The 20,671-nt window shown below is 39.3% G+C and overlaps 1 protein-coding gene across 22 annotated transcripts in view; it reads left to right on the plus strand.

The window, feature by feature from the left end:
- Window positions 1-20,671, plus strand: part of BAZ2B (bromodomain adjacent to zinc finger domain 2B) — a 372,529-nt gene that overhangs the window by 317,136 nt on the left and 34,722 nt on the right. For all 22 annotated transcript variants that reach the window (XM_080671184.1, XM_080671185.1, XM_080671189.1 and 19 more), the window contains 5 exons: window positions 7,585-7,725; window positions 12,815-13,069; window positions 13,997-14,211; window positions 15,008-15,082; window positions 17,935-18,178. In XM_080671184.1, the coding sequence (XP_080527310.1) occupies window positions 7,585-7,725; window positions 12,815-13,069; window positions 13,997-14,211; window positions 15,008-15,082; window positions 17,935-18,178 (930 nt within the window). The remainder of the gene's footprint in view (window positions 1-7,584; window positions 7,726-12,814; window positions 13,070-13,996; window positions 14,212-15,007; window positions 15,083-17,934; window positions 18,179-20,671) is intronic.

The raw sequence follows: 20,671 nt of genomic DNA on the forward strand, positions 1-20,671 counted from the left end.
TGTACTTAAAATTTCAAACACATAAATATAATTTAAGAGATACAGGTTTACCTCAGGGTCCTGGAAGAATAAAAGTGTAAATAAGATTGCTAATAAAAGCCATTTACAGAAGGCAAATATAAAGAATAAAAATGATATCCTTTTATTCCTTTTATGGTCATATATCGAGTATGAGTAGATCAGGGCAGTTTTGTTTTGTTTTAAATATATTTATTGATTTCAGAGAGGAAGGGAGAGGGAGAGAGAGATAGAAACATCAATGATGAGAGAGAATCATTGATCAGCTGCCTCCTGCACACCCCCTACTGGGGATTGAGCCCGCAACCCAGGCATGTGCCCTTGGCCGGAATTGAACCTGGGACCCTTCAGTCCACAGGCCAATGCTCTATCCACTGAGCCAAATCGGCCAGGGCAGGGCAGTTTTTTTTTTTTTTTTTTAAAAGAGCCTATTTTTATATCTAAAGTAGTATATTATGAAAATTAAGTTTAAACAAATGAAAAAATTATGAATCATATGATTCATAAATATATTTTGTTTTATTTATATTATAAATTATGTTATTTACATTATAATTTATAGTTATATAATAATATTTTAAAGTAATAAAACCTACCAATTATCATCACATTTTCTTAATATACACCAAACTATTACACACAAGTCTGTACTTATTTTATTTAAACATCTTTAAATACTGGGAGAATAGTTACTGTCATACAAATGTCTCCTAAATTAAAATTAAAATTGTCTGTAATTCTCGAGTAAGATAATTAAAGATTTTAATATACTTAAATTGTTAACAGTTCTTTCAAAAACCTACTTTCTTATATACCATTTAACTTTTCATTGTATAGTTCATATAAAATATTTTTACATTTGTTTTTAAATAATATACAAGTGAAAGTACCATATAAGTATGTCATATAAGTACATTTACTATGTTTTTAAATGAAAAATGTGTTTACTAAAATAAAACTATCTATATGTGCATTTGTACTTTTTATTTTCCCTGAGTAGTGATTAATATAAATATAGGATTACAAAGTATTCTCATGACTTGAATCATTGTGGAGGGAGATGTTACACATTTTTGCTTTCAAATTGTTTATTACATGACTTCTAAAACTTTTAACTACTCTCTTCTATTTTATGGCTTTGTCTCCTAAAGTGCTGACACACTCATTCTGTGATAGATGCATGTTTTAACAACCTTTTGTAGTTTATTGTCTCCTTGGGGAGACATACAGAAGACTCTGATACAATCACTATGGTTGTTTATTCAGTTAATATGTGTAAAGTGATTATAAATGTGTGACTGGTACAGTTTTAAGTTTATAAAGGAAACAGGAGGTTTTGAGCTACTTTGTCACGTTGTTTAAACCAACCTAAGTTTCTGGTTATGAGTAATAATAAAAGCAGGTGTATTTTATATGATTTGAATTATACTTGGAAGTAAACCTGTTTTATTTATGAGGCTAAAGATTATTTGTTCTCATATTATGTTATGAAAATATTTATAAACTGTTATGATATGCTAATGACATTTAAAATTAATACAATAGTTACAAGATAATTTATTTTTTAAGATATACTTTAAAATTTTTTAAATTGCAATTTGTAGATTTTATTTTTAATCCTCAGTCAAAGACATGCCTTTTGATTTTAGAGAGACGGGAGGGGAGTGTCGCAGAGGGAGAAAGAAACATCAATGTGAGAGAGAAACATCAATCCGTTAGTTGGTTGTCTTCTGGTACACACTCTCACCAGGAATCGAACCCACAACTTTTTGGTGTATGGGACAATGCTCCAACCTACTGAGACACCCTGGCCAGGGTGGATAATTTACAGGTCTAAATAGTCTTAATACTTGTGGATTTATATAAAGGAAAACTATAGAAATTGGATTTCTAAATTAGAGAACCAATAAAATTTGGAATTATTTTTAGTGAAAAATATATTGAGTTAATACTAAAAAAAAAAGGGAGATCAGTGTAATGTACAAAAGAAACATAAAAGTGGTGTTTGTGTTATCTTCTTTGATGGATATGGGGAGTTTCTTAGAATAATTTCAGATGTTATAGGAGATCTTTAATTAACAAGGTGAAAGCAGATTATTTTTTAATCTCATAATTCTTTAAGCATTTTTGTCCTATTTTTCTTTTGTTTACAGTCTAATAATTAAATGTCTAAATGTATTAAGGTATAGAATCAATGCTTACCCATTGGCCAATTCAGAATTTTGAGTTGGCTCTGCCTAAGTATCATATGGCCTTAACTTTATAGTGAAGTTTGTTCTTTTAATAGTTAGTAACAGAACAATATATAGCTAGTGCTATTAGGAAATAATAGGAGGCAGAATATGAAACCAAGATATACCCATGATGGACATTACACTAGTTACATCTTGTGCATGTTAAGTAATAATGAGGAAATAGACAAGTACATATAGGAATGTTCTGCTAGTATTCACTTAGGTGCAAGTTTACGTAAAAGATTTGGTGAAAGTTTGGATTGTCAGTAAGAACATAAGTCTAGTTACTGCTTAAATCTTTATACTATAAAGTTTTCTCTCTCTGATATGATAAAAAGCATCAATATTCTTTTGTTTTTCCCACAGTATCTAATTTAGTGCTGTATGCACAACAGTAGTTTAAAAATTATTTTAAATACTTGGTTGATATCAGATCCATAAGTTCCAATTAACAGAAAAACAAAATTTAAATTGAGAGAATAACTGGTAAAATTATCTAGTCCTATTCACAAGTCTATAGTTATCAGGTATAACAAGTTCTTGAGAACTAAATTTTACTTATGGGATTTTCTCAAACATTCTGATAAAAGATTATTTATGATATATGTTGTTATAGTGTGTTTTTACAGTTCCTTGAAAGTTAAACTTTAAAAAACACCACCTAGAGTAAAATAAAGTATTTTCTTTTTTTCTTCTTTATTCATTTTTTTATTATCTCCCCTATACCTCTTCCACCTCCATCCACCAACCTCCTCCCCTGCAATCACCACACGTTTTCTGGATCTATGAGTTCTTTTTCTTTTTTGCTCATAAAGGAAAATCATATACAGAAAACATAATGATGTACTCATTCTTTAATGACTTTGTTTATTGTCAGTTTGTTTTCTTAGCATGTTTAGATGCCACTTTCAATTTATTCATTCAACTAATTTTTCTTATCACCCACTATATACTTGGCTCTAATCAAGGCACTGGCAATATAAAGGTAAAAAAGGTAGACAAGATTCCTGTCCTCATAGATCTTACTATGTGGGTAGAGAAAGACCATTAACAAATATTAAATAAACTAGAGGCCCAGTGCACAAAATTCGTGCATGGGGGGGTGGGGGGGTGGTGTCCCTCAGCCCAGCCTGCACCCTCTCCAATCTGGGACCCCTTGAGGGATGTCCGACTGCCTGTTTAGGCCCGAACCCACTGGGATCGGGCCTAAACGGGTGGTCGTACATCCATCTCACAATCCAGGACTGCTGGCTCCCAACTGCCCTCCTCTGCAGGCCTGGTCCCCCCCCCCCAACTGCCCTCCCCTGTAGGCCTGGTCCCCCGCAACTGCCCTCCCCTGCAGTCCTGGTCCCCCCCCAACAGCTCTCTCCTGCAGGCCTGGGTCCCCCGCAACTGCCTTCCACTGCAGGCCTGGTCCTCCCCCAACTGCCCTCCCCTGCAGGCCTGGGTCCCCCCCACAACTGCCCTCCCCTGCAGGCCTGGGTTCCCCCCAACTGCCCTCCCTTGTTGGCCTGGTCTCCCCCAACTGCCCTCCTCTACTGGCCTGGTTACCCCCAACTGCCCTCCTCTGCTGTCCTGGTCACCCCTAACTTCCCACAACTGCCCTCCCCTGCAGGCCATCTTGTGGCGGCCATCTTTGACCACATGGGGGCAGCCATCTTTGACCACATGGTGGCGGCCATCTTGTGTCTTGGTGTGATGGTCAATTTGCATATTACTCTTTTATTAGATAGGAAGAGATGATAAAATGGAGTTTCAGAGGTGGGGCATAAGAAAAGGCAAAATTAGTTGTTCTGGGAAGGCCTCTTTGACAAGTTAACATTTGATCTATCAATGAACAACAAATAAGAAACACAAGGACCATTTGTTTAGAAATAATAAAAAGACAAAAATGACTGGAATATAGTACATAAGGGACAAATTATATAAGTTGAAGTTGGCATGGTAGATAGAAATCAGAGCATATGGGACTATAGTGTGGGAGTGAGGACTTTGGACTTCATAATGATTGCAATGAGAAGCCATTGGATAGTGTTAAGATGTAATCTGGTTTACTTTCTGAAATGATGACTCTGGGTATTCTGTGGAGAATGCACAGGAGTGCTGAGGAAAGCAAAAATGAAAGCAGGGAGCCAGCTTCTTTAGGTTATTTTGCTTGAAGTTATTTCTTTATGTAATATTTATGTTTCATATTTTGGTATGGTTGCCTGACATTTCTAAAACTTATACCTTATGTGGCAGCCCTATCAAGAACTTGTATTGCTCCAATATAGGCAGGTTAATTTTCATTTAATTTCTTCTTTCTTTATCTGATACTTCTTTTTATACTTCTAAGTACTTCAGATTCAAGGGTGCATATTCTATATGCCAGTGGTCGGCAAACTCATTAGTCAACAGAGCGGCAAACCATGGCTGCAGCTCGCAAGCCGCAGTTTGCCGACCACTGCTATATGCTATTCATGTTTGTGTGTTTTTTTCTAAGGACAGAGGTAGCTAGGAAAGGGAGAGCTGTACCTGATTTCTCATATCCCTTTCTAAGTTTTATTGTAAATATTGTACCTGATTCTCTCTTATCTAGTTAAGAGAGGGGGTAGCTCAGGTGACAGGGAGGCTATGCCATTGGACACTATAAGGCATCTATTACATAGGCCCCTGTACCAAGCCCTGGAGACTTAGCAGCTCTACTTAATACATAGAAACAGGGAGGCTGCCAGAATAGGAGACAAAGAAACATGTCCCAAATGAAAGAACAGAACAAGATAACAGAAAAAAAGAGCTAAACAAAATGGTGACACCCAATCTACTAGATGCAAAGTACAAAACACTGGTTATAAGGATGCTCAATGAACTTAGGGGAAGATTAGATGAACTTAGTGAGAACTTCAACAGCATAAAAAAAAAGTGGGGGGGACATGGAAACCATGAAAAAGAACCAATCAGAAATGAAGTTTACACTAACTGACATAAAGAGTAATTTACAGTAATGTAGATGAAGCCAAGAATCAAATTTATAAATATTAATTCCTAAATATTGCCTGAATATTATTATTAAACTAGAGGCCCGATGCACAAAATTCGTGCACTAGGAGGGGAGTCCCCTCAGCCCCACCTGCACGCTCTCCAATCCAGGACCCTTGGGGGATGTCCGACTCACAGTCCTGGACCGCTGGCTCCTAATTGCTCACCTGCCTACCTGCCTGGTCGCCCCTAACTGCCCCCCTACTCCTCTGCCATCCTGATCGCCCCTAACTGCCCCCCCCCCGCTGGCCTGGTTGCCCCTAACTGCCCCCCACTGTCAGCCTGGTTGCCCCTCACTGCCCCCCCTGCCAGCCTAATCACCCCCAACTGCCTCCCCACCAGCCTAGTTACTCCTCACTGCCCCCCCACCAGCCTAATCGCCCCCAACTACCCCCACTGCAGTCCTGGTTGCCCCCAACTGCACCCCCCCGCCAGCCTGGTTGCCCCTAACTGTCCCCCCCCTGCCAGCCTGGTTGCCCCCAACTGCTCCCCCCCAGCTGGCCTGGTCACCCCACGCAGCCTGCTGTTCAGTCATTTGGTTGTCCCTCACTAACCCCTCTGCTGGCCTGGTCGCCCCATGCAGCCTGCTTGTTCAGTTGTTTGGCCGTCCCTCACTAACCCCCCTGCTGGCCTGGTCGTAGGCAGCCATCTTTTGAGGGCGTGAGGGTCAATTTTCATATTACCTTTTTATTACGTAGGATGTATAGAACTCCATTTTTTGATACAAAGTTTGTTTAAAACTGAAGATAGAAGACATACATTATGTTTGTCCCTCCCAAGTGTCTGCACAAATGAGTAACCCAGAAATTTAGAGGCAGTATAAAATTACACATTTTTAACTTGAGCATATTATATAAAAAGGCTCTCATTACCTGGCCTCTGGCTCTGTATCATAATATTCAGCAACTGTTCAATCTGCAACCCATGCTGCAGTCTTGAAACTGTAAGCAAATTCTCAAACACACTGTGTTTTCCCAGCTCTCCTCCTGAAATATTCTCTCTGCTCCTCTCTGAGTTCCCCTTAGAGTGGCTCCCCCAGCAGTCAGTGTGCTCTTTCCAGTGGTCATTGAAATGGAGTTGTTTAAGATATGAACAAAAATGCTAATATAGTACAGGAAGCAATGAAAATGTTAAAAATTTTAAATATTAAAAACAAGACATTAACATTATAGGGAAGAATTATGAGAATTAAAAAGAAATTGGTAATAGGAATGAGGGGGTAGAGTTTAATTAAGGTTTACATATGCAAGATGGGAATAATGACCTTTCTGATTGGAGTGCACCACTATAAGGAGGTAAGGGGACAAGAGGTGTTCATCAGGAATAGCAAACAGTTTCATTAAATTGACATAGAATATAAAAGTGGATGATAATTTCAAAAAGAATAGAGTAGTGAATTCCAAAGTAAGGAGTTAGACTTTATTTTAATAAACATAAAATGGAAAGATTTTTAAATCAAGAAGAGACATTATCAGCCTTATTAATGTAAGCTCATCATTTATATGTCAGACATGTGAGGTAGGTTAGAATTGCCTGATGATTCTTCTGTTAATTGCCTGATGATTCTCTAAATAAATACAAATATTATTTGAGGTATGACAATAAAGGAATGACACTGATATTATTATATTAACTCTCTTGACTTTTCCCTGTAGAATGTCATCCCTGCAACAAGGGAGAAAGGATGACTATTTCTATGTTGTTGCCATTACCTAAAACATTTTTTGGAAGTTTTTAGAATTGCCTGCAGAACCCATTTTACATTCTTGGCATGTTGTTTATAGTGGTAAATAAAATCTTATTTCATCACAGGTGTTATCTTAAAACTAGCTAGTTCACTTTGAAAGAACTGCTTTTGCAAATTCAAACATGTTGCTTCCACTTCCCTGCTGTAAATCCTCCTTGCTTCCTGGAGTTACACAAAAATTTGTGTGAATGCTAGTTAACTTTATGCTATAAAATTTTAGTTGCCCATGTATATTTTATATATCTGTGTTTATTAATAAGTATTTTTATTCTCATATTATAACCCAAGAAAATATTGAATACATTTTGTATAATGGAATAATCTGGGTTGAATCTAGTATTTATATTTTACATTTATACAGACATATGGTTATTTTGGAATTCAGTGGGTGAATACACTGAAAAACAATGTAATTGTTTCTGTGTATTTCCAAGTCATTTCCTAAATCTCCTAAGAAGATTCCGTTCATGGGAATAATAACTTTGATCACTTTTTAAATTTTAACTAGAGGTTTTCAAACACATACAATGATTAAAAAGAATATATGGACATGGTTTTCTTTTTAAGGAAAAAGAACGGTTGAAGCAAGAAAAACGTGATGAGAAAAGATTAAATAAAGAGCGTAAACTAGAACAACGAAGAATAGAATTAGAAATTGCAAAGGAACTAAAGAAACCTAATGAAGACATGTGCTTAGCAGATCAAAAGGTAATTTATTATATAAACCATTTTATTAATAAATTTAATTTTTCCTGTGTTCTCACCAGCTATAAATATTTATTTATTTATTTATTTATTTATTTATTTATTTATTTATTTATTTATTTATTTTAATTGATTTCAGAGAGGAAGGGAGAGGGAGAAAGAGATAGAAACATCAATGATGAGAATCATTGATTGGCTGCCTCCTGCACACTCCCTACTGGGGACTGAGTCCACAACCCCAGGCATGTGCCCTGACCGGGAATCAAACTGTGACCACCTGGTTCATAGGTCAATGCTCAACTACTGAGGCTTTCGTTTTTAACTAGAGCCATGGGATTCCAAGCGTAAGTCAATCTGCCTCTCCTGGATGAGCACCAGTAAATCTCTGGAGCTGTGTGCTGATTATGGAAGTTCTTAATATATAAGTAAAGTATTGCAGACCTTTTTAATTTAAGTAGAAATGCTGCAGAAATCTACAAAGATGGATTGTAAAAGTTGATAGGATTTGTGTGTTTCTATTTGGTATTCAGGCATTTAGGTAAGAAAGATCTAACTTCTCCCCACATCCCATAGATACTTAAATTAGGATTTATAATCTACTAGAGGCCTGGTGCATGGATTTGTGCACATTGAAAGGAAATTAATTAGAAGGTGTCCGGTGGGGCAAGACGGGCTGGACACACCCTGGAGCCAACCTCCCATGGTCCTTCCCTAGCCAGCTGCACCTGGGGCAGTGCTGGGGCTCGAAGGGCATCTGCGAAGTGAGCGGGGTCCCTCCAGCAGGTGGGGTCCCTCAGCCTGGCCTGCAGGGATCATGCTGAAACCAGCAGTCCAACATCCCCTGAGGGGTCCCGGAGTGCAAAAGGACACTCTGAAAAGTTGTGTCGCTCGGCAGCTCCTGCATTGAGCATCTGCCCCTGGTGGTCAGTGCGCCGTCATACCTACCAGCTGGTCAGCCAGTTGGCTGGTCACTTAGCCTTTTATGTATATAGACTAGTGGCCCGGTGCATGAAATTTGTGCACAAGGGGGGGGGGTGTGTCCTTCAGCCCAGCCTGCACCCTCTCCAATCTGGGACATCCCTCTCACAATCTGGGGGTGCTGGCTCCTAACCACTCGCCTGCCTGCCTGCCTGATTGCCCCTAACTGCTTCTGCCAGCCAGCCTGATCGCCCCCTAACCGCTCCCCTGCCGGCCTGATTGATGCCTAACTGCTCCCCTGCTGGCCAGATCACCCCAAACTGCCCTCCCCTGCTTGCCCTTTCACCCACAACTGCCCTTCCTTGCCGGCCCAATCGCTCACAACTGCCCTCCCCTGCCAGCCCGATGGCCCACAACTGCCCTCCCCTGTCAGCCCGATCGCCCACAGCTGCCCTCGCCTGCTGGCCTGATCGCCTACAACTGCCCTCCCTTGCTGGACCAATTGCCCACAACTGCCCTGCCCTGCCTTGACCTGCCTTCTCTGCGTGAGGCAGTGGAGACGCCGGGACTGGCTCCTCTGTGCCGTGCAGAGCCGTGGGATCCCCAGGCCTCACTGTGTGGAGCAGCCGCCGGGCCCCACCTCTGCTGTGCACCTGGCCATCTTGTGGCGTCCATCTTGTGGTGGCCATCTTGTGACAATGTCATGCGCGAGGGCCACTAGGCTATTATTAGTATAGATAACTTGCTTCAATGCTTTAGTAATGGTAGCTAAGTTATAGTAAGTATGTTTACTACAGGCTGGGCACTGTGCTAAGTGCTTTATATTAATTCACACCACAAGCCTATGGAGCTGCTATTTATGCCCATTTATAGATGAGAAAAGTGAGATTCAAAGAGGTTAAGGAACTTGTCCAAGATTACACAGCTAATAAACGGCAACTTGGATTCAAGCCCCAGTTTGTTCAACTCCAGAGTCCATACTGTTTATCATCTTAGCTAAGAAAGACATCCAACCAAAGTACCTCATGTGTGTCTTCTCTCCCATCTTGTAATGTTGCTAAAGTACACAAAAGTAGAAATTTAGAAAGAGCAAAATAATCTTGGTTACTGGCATGATTTTATACACTTAAGAGTAGAAATCAATTATGTTTGACTATGGATAAAAAGATGGTATTTCTAGATAATTATATCAATACTGCCTATCATCTCTTTTAACACTGTCTCAGTAATATCTATCTATATAATAGAAGAATATGCAAATTAAGCAGGATGCCGTAATGTCATGACCAAACAGCAGGGACCTGAGGCTGCATGGCACCTGGCTGGGGTGAGGGACCTCAGGCCACGCCCCCCACCACACGGGGCTTGACAGGGACAGGGACCTCAGTCTGTGCCCCCGCCCCACGGGGCTTGACAGGGACCTCAGGCCATGCTCCTCGCCCGGCTGGACTTGATAGGGGACCTCAGCCCGCATCCTCCACCCCAGCGCCAGACCGGGAGACGTCAGGCCATGACCCTGCCCAGCGGGGCTTGATGGGAGACCTCAGGCTGTGCCCCCAGCCCTAGCACCGGGCCAGGGGATCTCAGGCCATGCCCCTCACCCAGTGGGGCTTGACGGGGACCTCAGGCCGTGCTCCCTGGTGCCAGGCTGGGAGACCTCAGGCTGCACCCCCACCCCAGTGCTGGGCCGGGGGACTTCAGGCTGCACCCCCTGCTGGCAGGGCTTGACAGGGACCTCAGGTCACGCCCCTTCCCTGGAAGGGCTTGACAGTGTACCTCATGCCATGGCCTCCGCCTGGCAGGGCTTGACGGGGGACCTCAGGCCGTGCCCCACGCCCCAGCACTGGGTCAGGGGACCTGAGGCTGCACCCCCCACCCAGCGGGGCTTGACAGAGGACCTGAGACTGCACCCCCCACCTGGCGCCAGGCGGGGGGACCTGAGGCTGCACCCTCCGCCTGGCGCTTGGCTGGAGGACCTGAGGCTGTGCCCATCCCCTCCCTCCCCGACCAGAAAGGTTTGACGAGGGTGGGGCTGGCTGGGTCTGGGTCTCATCCAGTGGGGGTGGGGCCAGCCAGGTCTGGGTCTCTTGCGTTTTCAAAGCGCGTGCGGGTAGTGGGCAGGGACTTGACTCTAGGTCCTGCGGCATGCTCCAGACTCTGACAGGAGGGAGATTTTCATATACATTTTACTAATTTTCTTTCATCTCTGACATTTCTATTACAATAGAGAAAGGGCAAATAGCAATATTAAAATATTTCCTCTAATTAATTCCCTTTTAATGTGCACGAATTTCATGCACCGGGCCATTAGTATTATTATATTTGATCAATAGCATCTATATTATATGCCATATTTATCTGGTATACAAATAATGATCGTCTCTTTTTTGAAATGCTTAAAGCAAATGTTTAATACTGGGGATTTAACTTTATTAGTATTCTATTTATTTACTTAGAATAAATAATTTTAAATAAAAATGAAAGTAAACATACTAATTTTAATCCATTGGATGTATAAAATTTCCTAAGCACAGAGTGAGTATACAGGTTAATACATTTAATAAGCTCAGATCCTAAGTGAGTTTTATTTTCTTGCACCTTTTTATTTTATTTAAATCTATATGCACTATATCAAATATATAAGTCCACTTTAAATTTAACTTTATTAGCTTTGTTATATACATTTTTAGAACCATATAGATATGTGTATGTCTGATATAGTTTAGGATAAAACTCAGAATTAAATGGTCTTCGGATGGAACAAAAGATATGTATAGTATCAGCCAGTTCTGTGTTTTCACACAATAGTAGTAGAAAAAGTCTTTAGATAGTTAAGTAATTAAGTGCAGGGCGGAAGAACACTTTTGAACAAGCACCAATGTAGATAAATAGAAACACAGGTCACTTTTTTCCCCAATCAAATTTTAAAGTATTGGTTTTAAATCCAATTCATGGGCAAAAATGTTTTTAATTTAGACTACCTATTCGTTTTTAAATGTGCATGACAACTGGTAACAAAATTTAGTCATTAAAATGTTAATATGTGAGCATATTTGAGAAATAGCAGAAGAGGCAGGTTTCCAATTTTAGTACTGAAACTTGATACAGTATTAATATTTCAGTACATATAGGAAACCTAAAGACTTGTTTACAGTATAAAGCAGTTCTTGATAGGGTCATGGGCTCTGGTCATGTGGACATAGTAATTTATCACCACTTATTAGCCAGAGATGTTACCAGTCTTTCCAACCATACAGCCCCCAGATACACACTGTTCATATGACTTAAATCAGTCGCCATCATTAGAATAAATCAAGGCATTTGTCCTACTGAGTATGTCCTCGGTATTTTTGAAATATCTCTTTTTTTACATTAAGTTCATTGAGGTAACATGGCTTTCAGGCGTACAATTCTATAATACATCACAAATATGTTGTATTGTATGTTTACCATCCCAATTCATCTCCTCCCAGCACCATTTATCTCCCCTAAACCTTTTTCGACTTTTCTCCACCCCTCCTCTCTCTCTCTCTCTCTCTCTCTCTCTCTCTCTCTCTCTCTCTCTCTCTCTCTCTGTTAATTCTCACCTGAGGATATTTTCCCATTGATTTTTTTTTTTTTTTTAAGAGAGTGGAAGGTAGGAGGAGAGACAGAGAGAAACATCGATGTGAGAGAGACACGTTGATTGGTTGCCTCCCACACATGCCCCGACCAGGGCCGGATATGTGCCCTTGACCAGAATCAAACCTGGGACACTTCAGTCCAGGGGCCAAGGCTCTATCCACTGAGCCTAACTGGCTAGAGTCCCCCTCCCCTCTCTTAATCACCATGATGTTTTCTATGATTGTGGAAATGTTCATTTCTTAATGTAGCCTAAATTTTGATCCAGTTGTATAACCCATGTTTTATCAGTATGTAAGTTAATTAAAAATCCATGTTCCCTTTTGCAGAGATCTAAATTTATATCGTATTTAGCCAAAATGTACTGATGGTTACTTGAATTCAACATCCTAAGCTAAGTAGCCTGGGGTTGCAGCAATGCACCCAGGGAACTTACAGTCCATAGGGAAAACCACTGGAGCAATGCAAGAGAGACAGAGATAGCACCTTACTTTATTTCAGAAGATAGCAAATCATGGCTTTAAAAATTTATTTTATTTTACTTTCTTTTCAGCCTTTGCCAGAGTTGCCTCGTATTCCAGGACTTGTTCTCTCTGGAAGTACATTTTCAGACTGTCTCATGGTGGTACAGTTCTTACGAAACTTTGGTAAAGTTTTGGGCTTTGATGTGAATATTGATGTTCCAAACCTGAGTGTTCTTCAAGAGGGATTGCTAAATATAGGGGACAGCATGGGTGAAGTACAAGACTTGCTTGTGAGGCTCCTCTCAGCTGCTGTATGTGATCCAGGTCTAATTACGGGATACAAGGTAAAAAACAAAACAAAATATAAAAGTTTTTTTTAATTTGTACTATCAGTGCATTGATAGCTGCCTGTAGCATATTAGCAGAAGATTGTAGAGACTGATCCAATTTTTTTTGTTTTACATATTGTTAAATGTAGATTTGCTTCAAGTTACAATTGGTTCCCTAAAGCCTAAGAAATGGAGATCATTCCCAAATTACTCTTCTTTTCCTCTAACTTTCCGCAAAAAAACAAATTGATTTAAGGAAAGTGATATTCAGCAAAACAGAACTTGTAATTCATAAAGCAACTAGAACTTATGTGCTCCTACTAAAGTTATACTGTGTTTTCTCTCTGAATCACTATGAGTAACTGAGGCTAATCAAGACCAGCGTATTAAGACTCTGTACTGCTCAGTGGGTGATACTCAATGAAATTCAGTTATCTTAATTCCAATTAAGATACAAATTTCAGTCAGCTTTGCTATAGGTAATATTGTAGAGAGAGAAGCTTCCAGATGCATCTGTTATATTTTCCTTCATCTCCCAATCACCGAGTTTACCAGGCAATAAAACCCATGATTCCTTAGAGCCAGCCAACATAATAATAGTGCTTTTGAACTTCCAATCTTTCCATCCCCTGAATATCTACATAAAGCCTGGAAAAGTTTGGGATAGTTTCTGTGGTCAGAGAAAGTGTAATAGACAATTTCTACCCATGAGTTTATATATTGTTCTCCCCACCTGACTTTTAACCATGAGTTTAAAGGAGGAATAGAAATATTACAAGTACTTGAATCATCTCTTGCATATTTTTTATCTTTACTTCATCAAAAATATGAATAAAGCTGTTGTCATTAATGTCTAGATTATTTAGTACCGATTAAAAATTACCTTGTTTTATGTTATGAATGGTTATGACCAATACTGATAAAAATGTCAACATTTTATAGGCCAAAACAGCTCTCGGAGAACATTTGCTGAATGTTGGTGTGAATCGAGACAATGTTTCCGAGATTTTGCAGATTTTTATGGAAGCCCACTGTGGACAGACTGAGCTCACGGAGAGCCTGAAGACCAAAGCCTTCCAGGCTCACACGCCAGCACAGAAAGCCTCAGCCCTGGCTTTCCTGATCAATGAGCTGGCGTGCAGCAAGAGTGTAGTGAGGTAAGCAAGTGCCAGGCTTTTTAGGTGATTCTTTGCTGTTTTGAATTTTTCGTATCACAAAGTAAAACAGGTTGCTTAGAGAAAATTTCAAAGTTATAGACTAGCACAAAGAAAAAAATTAAAATTACACTGATCCTCCCCATTCAGAGGTGACTAATAATACATTTTAATGTATTTCTTTGTAGTCTATTGAAAAGAAAATTTGTTCATGTAATAATTGTTACTTATATACTGAAATGCAAAAATATTTCATTTTATTGTGGTCCCAGAATCCAGCACTATTGGAAGATTCCAGGATTTTCATTTTCTTCACATCTTGTGATGCTAGATGATAAGATTTCTTAGTATCCATTCAGAGAATTATTCAGCTACTTATTATTTTATTATGTTCTAATGTAACCATAATAGAATTAGTTTATTGATGTATTAATTTGTACTTTAAAAAAGTACTTAACCTCATCAAAGTCCTCCAGTCTAGTATTTCAAAATTTGGCAACCAAGTCTATGTTCATCTCGTTCTTGCTATTCATTATTTTACAGATTTTAATTACTGGTATGTTACTTTTAGTTCCTTACCTTTTTAGGAAAAATATCAATCCAAATATTTCAGAGTCATGCATTTCTATTATTAGTAGACATTTAAAGTTTTCTATACATCTCTTAGCAATGATGATACTGTATTAATGTAGTTTTTCACTTACGGTTTTTTATTGGTAATCATTACAATTTGCTTGCCATATTAATGTGTTATATAATGGATTAATTTAAGTTTTGTAATAAATTTTTGCATTGACAGTGAAATTGACAAGAACATTGATTATATGTCAAACCTGAGGAGAGATAAATGGATGGTAGAAGGTAAACTCCGCAAGTAAGTTATTTTTTATTAAAATTAATATACTTCTTTCCCTTTGTATAAGTTTCCCAGAAAAACATATGAATTGCAAAGATAGCATGTAAACTTTATTTTGTCTAAGAATTAGAAAAGGTAAAGCTTCAAATTATGATGAGTTATGAAATTAATAAAACTCAGAGCCAGAATTTGCAATGAAAAAAAGATGTAATCAGATTTATTGAGTTCAGATACTTCAAACTTAGAAGAAAGCCCATTTGTCTTTTTTCTTTCAAAGAAGTCAAGCCATCACATTTTCTTATTTTTTAATTTAATATATTTTTATTGTTCAGATTATTACAATTGTTCCTCTTTTTTCCCCCCATAGCTCCCCTCCACCCGGTTCCCACCCCACCCTCTGCCCTTACCTCCCCCCCACTGTCCTCATCCATAGGTGTACGATTTTTGTCCAGTCTCTTCCCGCACCTCCCACACCCCTTTCCCCCCTAGAAGTGTCAGTCCACTCCCTTTCTATGCCCCTGATTCTATTACATTCACCAGTTTATTCTGTTCATCAGATTTTTTATTCACTTGATTTTTAGATTCAATTGTTGATAGATATGTATTTGTTGTTCATAATTTTTATCTTTACCTTTTTCTTCTTCTTCCTCTTCTTAAAGAATACCTTTCAGCATTTCATATAATACTGGTTTGGTGGTGATGAACTCCTTTAGCTTTTTCTTATCTGTGAAGCTCTTTATCTGCCCTTCAATTCTGAATGATAACTTTGCTGGGTAGAGTAATCTTGGTTGTAGGTTCTTGCTATTCATCACTTTGAATATTTCTTGCCACTCCCATCTGGCCTGCATAGTTTCTGTTGAGAATTCAGCTGACAGTCGTATGGGTGCTCCATTGTAGGTAATTAACTGTTTTTCTCTTGCTGCTTTTAAGATTCTCTCTTTGTCTTTTGCTCTTGGCATTTTAATTATGATGTGTCTTGTTGTGGTTCTCTTTGGATTCCTTTTCTTTGGGGTTCTGTGTGCTTCCTGGACTTGTAAGTCTATTTCTTTCACCAGGTGGGGGAAGTTTTTGGTCATTATTTCTTCAAATAGGTTTTCAGTATCTTGCTCTCTCTCTTCTTCTGGCACCCCCATAATTCTGGTGTTGGTATGCTTGAAGTTGTCCCAGAGGCTCCTTACACTGTCTTCAAATTTTTGGATTCTTTTTTCTTTTTGCTTTTCTGGTTGAGTGTTTTTTGCTTCTTTGTATTTCAACTCTTTGACTTGATTCTTACGTTCCTCTAGTCTGCTGTTAGGTCTCTGTATAATATTTTTTATTTCAGTCAGTGTATGTTTAATTTCTAGTAGGTCCTTTTTCATATCCTCGAGGGTCTCGCTAAATTTATCGGCCTTTTCTAGGAAATTCTTAAAAAACCTTATAACTGTTGTTTTGAACTCTATATCCAGTCATTTGCTTTTCTCCATTTCTTTCATTTGTTATCTGTTTCTTTTGTCTCCGCATTTTCACTGCTTCTGTGAGTTGGTAGAGTAGCTTTGTGTGCTAGGTGTCCTATATGGCCCAGTGGCTCAGCCTCCCCAGTTACCCGAGGTGGACACTCTTGGTGCACCCCTTTGTGGGCTGTGTGCACAGTCTTGTTGTAGTTAAGCCTTGATGGTTGTTGGTATCACTGGGAGGAATTGACCTCCAGGCCAATTAGCTGTGAGGATCAGCTGTGTCTACGCCAGGAGAACTTCTGTGCTGGAGACACCCTTATGAGACAAGACTTGCAAAATTGCAAAAGCCTCTGTGCTCAGCTTGGGTGTGGCAGAGTCTCAGGGTAGAGCAGACAGCCTTGGCTTCCCATCAGCCCTGCCCTATGAGGTCCCTGTGTCTCAGTGTCCCTCGGTAATCGCTGTAAGCACCTCTGAGAGAAAGCCGCCCTCGAGTTTCGCCCACTGCCAGACAGTCCAGTTTCTCCCCAAATGTGTCTAGGTTCCCAGAAACTCGCCCTGAACTGGAGTTCAGTGCATTCGGGAGCTTCCGTCTCCCTCCCGCTTTAGAAAGCCAGCCGCGCACTCAGCCGCCTGTGCCCTCAGCTGCCCGTCCTCTCTGCGGTCTCGCGCATCTCTGTACCTCAGCCTTTTGCAGTTCCTGAGTCTCAATGTGCTTTCCTCTTTCCTTCTAGTTGTAGAATTTCCACTCAGCCAGCTTTCCTGTGGTTCTGTATGGTGTTCGTTTTGTCTTTTAGTTGTAGTTTTGATATTGTTGTGTGAGGCAGCAGTTTAGGTGTTTACCTATGCCTCCATCTTGGTTTCTTCCGAGCCATCACATTTTCTAATGTTGTTGTTGCTATCAGGTTACTTTTGTCACAAATAGAATCTATTTGGAGCCAACACCTTTTTCTTCATTGCTTTCTAGTTAAATTTGATTTTGTAGAGAATCTAACATATCCAAATATATTCAGAATTGAGACTTAATTAGCTTCATTCCAGGAAATATGCTGAAATTATTCAACCTCTATGGTAAAAGGGTAGTTTTGTTGTGGTAATTTGAATAGAAATTTATTCAGTCTGATAGTATGGAATGGGGAATTGTCACTTGGCCATTGCTGGAGTTAGTCTTTTCAGCTTTCTAACTTTTATTTTTTTAAATGTGTTTTAATTCCAAAGAAATACCTAGAATAATTCTTGAAAGTTAATATATTTTGTAATTTCTGGAAACATATTTTTAAATTTCTTTAATTTTAATTTTAATGTCATTGATTTATTGCTCACTGTGAGAGAAATACCATTAGGTATTTTTGCTTAAAACTCATTTTATGCTCTTTTAAAAGTATAGAAAGAAGCCTTTTCTTTCATATCATCTTTTTTTTTTTTTTTTAATACTAAAAGGCTCAGAATCATTCATGCTAAGAAAACAGGCAAAAGAGACACTGCAGGTGGCATTGATCTTGGAGAAGAACAGCATCCACTAGGGACACCCACTCCAGGAAGAAAGCGAAGAAGGAAGGGAGGAGACAGTGACTATGACGATGATGACGACGATGATAGTGATGACCAAGCTGATGAAGATGAGGAGGATGAAGAAGATAAAGAAGACAAAAAAGGAAAGAAGACTGATACCTGTGAAGATGAGGTAATCAAATTTAGGTTGTTTTTAATATTTAACTAAGACTGCATAACACTGAAAAATAACAGAATTTGGGGTCAAGTAGATTTGTATTTTAATTCCATTTTGACATTTACTTACCTCAGTTTCTTCATCTGAAAACTGAGTATTACAATATTCACGATAAAGTTTTTTATGATGGGTAAGTAAATATTGATTGAATAGAATGCCTGCAGATAGCAGGCACTTACATTGAATAAAAGAAGTTAAGTTTTTCTATTTATATAATGACTTTACAGTTCTTCAGAGAACTATGCTGATTCTTAATTTTAGGTGTTCTCTTTCATTCTGTTGACATACTATCTTATACAATGCTTCATGTCTTAAAAGTGTTGTCAGATTTTGTGAAACTGGTATGTCTCAAACACCAGTTTATTATGCATTGCCTAGCTTTTTATTATGCATTGCCTAGCTTTAGGCAGTTTTGATTAAAGATGTATAAGGCACTAAAAGTCCCCTCTCAATTTACAGTCTCATTGAGAAAGATTTGCAATATGAAACTGTATTGTATTAAGTGTTAACTGCTTTGATAGCGATATTTACAATGTGCTAGGCAGATACAAAGGAAAGGCATTTAACCTTTCTGAGGAATAAATCCTCACAAAGGCTTTCTGGACCCAGTAGCTGAGGCTACAAGCTGGGCTGAATGTTAACCTGGAAGGAATACAGGGAAAAGTTTTCCAAGCAGAGAGAACAGCATGAGCAGGGCACAGAAGCCTGAAACTGTATGTCCTTTAAGGGACTTACTTACAGGTGCTTCAGGGTTACTAAAGATCCTCATATGCACCAACTGCGAACTAAGACTTCTTAATTTTTGGTGACAGGAAGCTAATGAAGGGTTTTAGGTCAGTTTTGATTTTTAAGTGGCTCACTGTATAGTTCTGTGGATGATAGAAATAGATTTGGGTAGGGCAAGATCAGAGATGAGATCAGTTGATAGATATTACAATAGTTTAGTTGAGTTGTGAGGGGTCTGAAAATAGACCAATGGTAGTTGGGATGAAGGAGGAGAAAAGGACTCAATAAATATTTAGGAGGATGGATGAGTAGTATTTGAGGATGGACGGTGTAGATTGAAGGAGAGACAGGATTGATTCCCAACTATCTGGCATGGGAGACTGCATGCTATGATTGTTTTAGAGAGAGAAAGAGAGAGAGAGAGAGAGAGAGAGAGAGAGAGAGAGACATCAGGAGGAGCAGAATAAATAGATGATAGAGGATGAGGGAAAGGCAGGTCATTGAAGACAGGAAGTGATGGTAGGGTTGTTTTAGACATGTTGAGTTTGAGGTGCCTATGCAGAAGTTCAGCATCAGTTGGATTTAAGAACCTGAAAGCTGAAGAATTCAGTATTTAAAATATAGATCTGGAAGTTATTAGCACACAGACAATAGGTTAAAATCATGAGGTGGATAAGTTTGCACAAGGGAATTGCTTTAGTGAATGGAGTAGTGGACTGAAGTTGGAACCCTAGGAACATCACTATGTAAGAAGAGCCCAAAAGGCTTGCTGTTGAAAATGGAACAGTCAGAGAGGTGGGAGATTTCTATAGGGAGTTGGGGGCCCCGAGGCCACTTCCAAAGTTAGTGATTCACAGAACTCAGCATCTAGTCATGCTCTGGCTGTGAATTATTATAGCAACAGGAAATAAAGCAAAACCAGCAGAGAGAAAAGGCATGTGAGTCAAAGTTCAGAAGAAACAAGGCCTAAGCTGAAACAAGTCTTTTCCCAGTAAAATCACACAGCAATTTTCCCAGGCATGACGTGTGACACATGTGATGTGTTGTGTACTGGTGTATCTCATCAGAGGCTCAGTGCTCAGAGTTTTTTGCTGGGGACTGGCCACAAAAGTACCCTCCATGTAGCATGTGCCAAAATTCCAGGCTCCCAGTAGAAAAGCAGTATAAATCACATTATTAGCACAGGTTAGGTCTAGTAAGTCAATGTTATCAGTTAGGGTCAGGGAACCCTTAAATCCAAGTTCCCAGACACCAGCTAAGGGCCAACCTTGTAAGCAGGCCTTTCAAAGGGTAGTAGTCAGGTCTGCAGTGTTAACTTTTTTCTATACTTGTAGTAATAACAAAAATCAAGAAAATTGAACATTTAAAAAATGAGGGTGCAATAAACAGACATTAAGGCATCGGGAGATGTAAATTTTTGCTGGATTTGGCAACATACTGGTAGAGGTCAGCACAGTTTCATTAGAGGGGTGAGAGCAGAAGCCAGGCTAGGATTGATTTAGAACAATAAGTTGAAAGTGAGAAAGCAAAGATGACTATTTCAAGCACTGTGCCTTGACCAAGGATTTTTCAGATGTAAAAAGACTTGAGATGAATTTTGGTTGAAGGGAAAGAGTCAATAAAATGAGAGGGGGATTGAAGATTAAAGATATGAAGAGAATAATTAATGGTATAAGGTCCCTAATGATATTGGAAGGTATACTATATAATAAAAGGGTAATA

Source organism: Plecotus auritus (genome assembly GCF_963455305.1).
Source record: "Plecotus auritus genome assembly, chromosome: 5".
Lineage (NCBI taxonomy): Eukaryota > Metazoa > Chordata > Mammalia > Chiroptera > Vespertilionidae > Plecotus > Plecotus auritus.